General features: G+C 46.6%; 1 protein-coding gene across 2 annotated transcripts in view; it reads right to left on the bottom strand.

Moving 5' to 3' along the window:
- Positions 1-508: 508 nt before the first annotated feature.
- The window catches only part of PUF60 (poly-U binding splicing factor 60KDa), a 20,971-nt gene continuing 19,077 nt past the window's right edge, over positions 509-2,402 (bottom strand). For both annotated transcript variants that reach the window (XM_009702368.1, XM_009702369.1), the window contains one exon: positions 509-940. In XM_009702368.1, the coding sequence (XP_009700670.1) occupies positions 641-940 (300 nt within the window). In that variant the 3' untranslated portion in view covers positions 509-640. The remainder of the gene's footprint in view (positions 941-2,402) is intronic.

Raw genomic sequence — 2,402 nt, 5'->3', positions numbered from 1 at the left:
CACGTTAAGGAAGGATCAGTAAGGGTAACTCTGACCCATCAATAAAACTGTGAGGTCCAAACTACAGTATCAGAACAAACATGAAGTGAACACTCCAAAAAGGCCCAGCTGGTTCAGTTCTGGGCTCTGACTCATGTTTGGGCTCCTGAGTACAAGCTCAACTTGCTGGTCTAGGAATACTCCCTCCCAGCACCATCCAAGCTACCCTCCTCGTTGTTGATACAGCAGCACTCAAGGGTGCTGCTGAAATACCTCAGGCAGAGACTCCCTCCTCCATTCCAACCATTTATGGCCCATCTCTGAAGAAAACTGCTATTGCAGCCCCCTAAAAGGTGCAGTGGGATCTTGACCCGAGTGTTTCTGAAGTGACCACAGTGTAAGGCAGGAGCACAAGCAGCAACCCCTCTTCAGGCTCTGGCCCGGCTCTTCTAGGGGATGAAGCCAGACCCATGCCAGACTCAGCTGACAAGATGTCAGCCCCTTTAATACACACACAGATGCACACTAGCTTTCTTTGCGCTTTTATCCAAACTACAAGTACATCACAGAGATCTGTGCCCACCCTGGAGCGTTCTTTACACATGGCTAAAAAAAACCCAGACAGGCAGAGGGGGCAGGGGTGAAGTCTTTCAAGTAGAGTTCATGCTGACAGGTCACTGTTATCAAATCTCTCCTGGTCATACACCTCTGCTACCACCTTTCTTCCTGCAAACCAGCGCCCATTCAGAGCCTGAATGGCTTTGTGAGTCTCTGAGGCCATGGAGAACTCCACAAAGATCTTGACAATGATCTCCGCATCCTCCTCTTCTCCTTGCTTCTCCTGGTAGATGATGACCCTGTTTACAGCCCCAAATTTGCCACATTCTTCTGTCACTTCTCCCTCCAGGTCGTCGTCAATGTCCTTTGGATCCACCATGTTGCGAAGCACCATCACAGTGGACTGCAGAGAGAAGGGACAAGTGAATGAATACACCTAAGGGACACTGAGATTAAATTTGCAAAGCCACATCAGACTACGCAGCATGCCTGAGCACCACCAGATATTCCAGTGCTATGTCATTACAAGCATATTCCATGGAACCAATAATGTCCCAGGTTCTCAGTGATAAATTAGTAAATTTTCTTCCCAGGCATCCAAAGCACAAACAAATCTCATCCACTGCCAGCTATGTTGTGGATGGCCGCAGTCAGGAAAGTCGTGTGTCATCTCTCGTGCTTTTCTCAGACACGTCTTTTAAGCACAAGTCACCTGGAGACCACTGTAATTTTTCTTGTGCTGTTGCTATCCAGTTATTTTTTGCTTTGTTATCTTCAACACCAGTGTCTTTTTTTTTTTTTAAATTCTTCCTCATCTCTAAATAAAGCAGAAGGATTAACCAGGTCTTTTATACCTCTGACAACTGATCACTGACCAGGTACTTTTGTTACAGGGGATGACAACATACAAGTCAGCGCACCTGGAACATACCTCTCACGTATTCCCCCATCAAGCTCTTTTGTGACTGAGCGCCTCTCAATTACAGAATGGTTGAGGTCAGAAGGGCCCTCTGGAGGTCACCTGCTCCAAGCTCCCCGGCTCAAGCAGGGCCACCCAGAGATGCCCAGGACCATGTCCAGATGACTCTGGAGTATCTCGAAGGATAGAGACTCCACAGCTTCTCTGGGCAGCCTGTACTTGTGCATTACACCCAGCTCTACCACGTCCCTTCCTCCCAGCTCTGGCCCTGCCCAACATCATAGGCTAGCAGACACTGCACTTCAGGCTCAGTATTTTAAAATACTTGTTCCAGTTCTTATTCACATGTCTGTTAACTGCCTTTAAGGGCCTACTAATAGAACAGCAAAAACAGAAGGGTACTTACAGGTTGAGAATGCTAAGCAGTTTTGAGAATCGTGTAGTTTAAGATTCTTTTTCAACACTGCTAAGCTTTTTTCAAGCAACTATGCCAAATGAATTGGATTCCTTGGGAAAGGAAGGTACTTGTAACAGAAGAAAATTGGCTGCTAAGTCAGAAGCTCAATGATGCATTTAAAATTATGCACCCTTTGAAAGTAAAGAACAGTCACTAGCTAACTCATTTGTGTCCCCTCTTATGAAACGCACATCGGCATTATACCTATTTAGCAAACAGAGAAGAAACATTGTCACAGAATCATAGAATGGTTTGGTTCAAAAGGACCTTAAAGATCATCTGGTTCCAATGCCCCTGCCATGGGCAGGGACACCTTCCACCGGACCAGGCTGATCAAAGTCCCATCCAATCTGGCCTGTCGATGCGGTGTCAAAGCTCAGCAAATCTCCATGTCGGACGGGAAACTCAATCACGCACAGGAACAAACCTCTGGTCGTGCCCAAACAAGATGCCCAATGACATTATCAATACAGCACCTTCCAAGACTCT

Source organism: Cariama cristata, unplaced genomic scaffold, assembly GCF_000690535.1.
Source record: "Cariama cristata isolate BGI_N322 unplaced genomic scaffold, ASM69053v1 scaffold4446, whole genome shotgun sequence".
NCBI lineage: Eukaryota > Metazoa > Chordata > Aves > Cariamiformes > Cariamidae > Cariama > Cariama cristata.
This window is presented reverse-complemented; position numbering and strand designations above follow the sequence as displayed.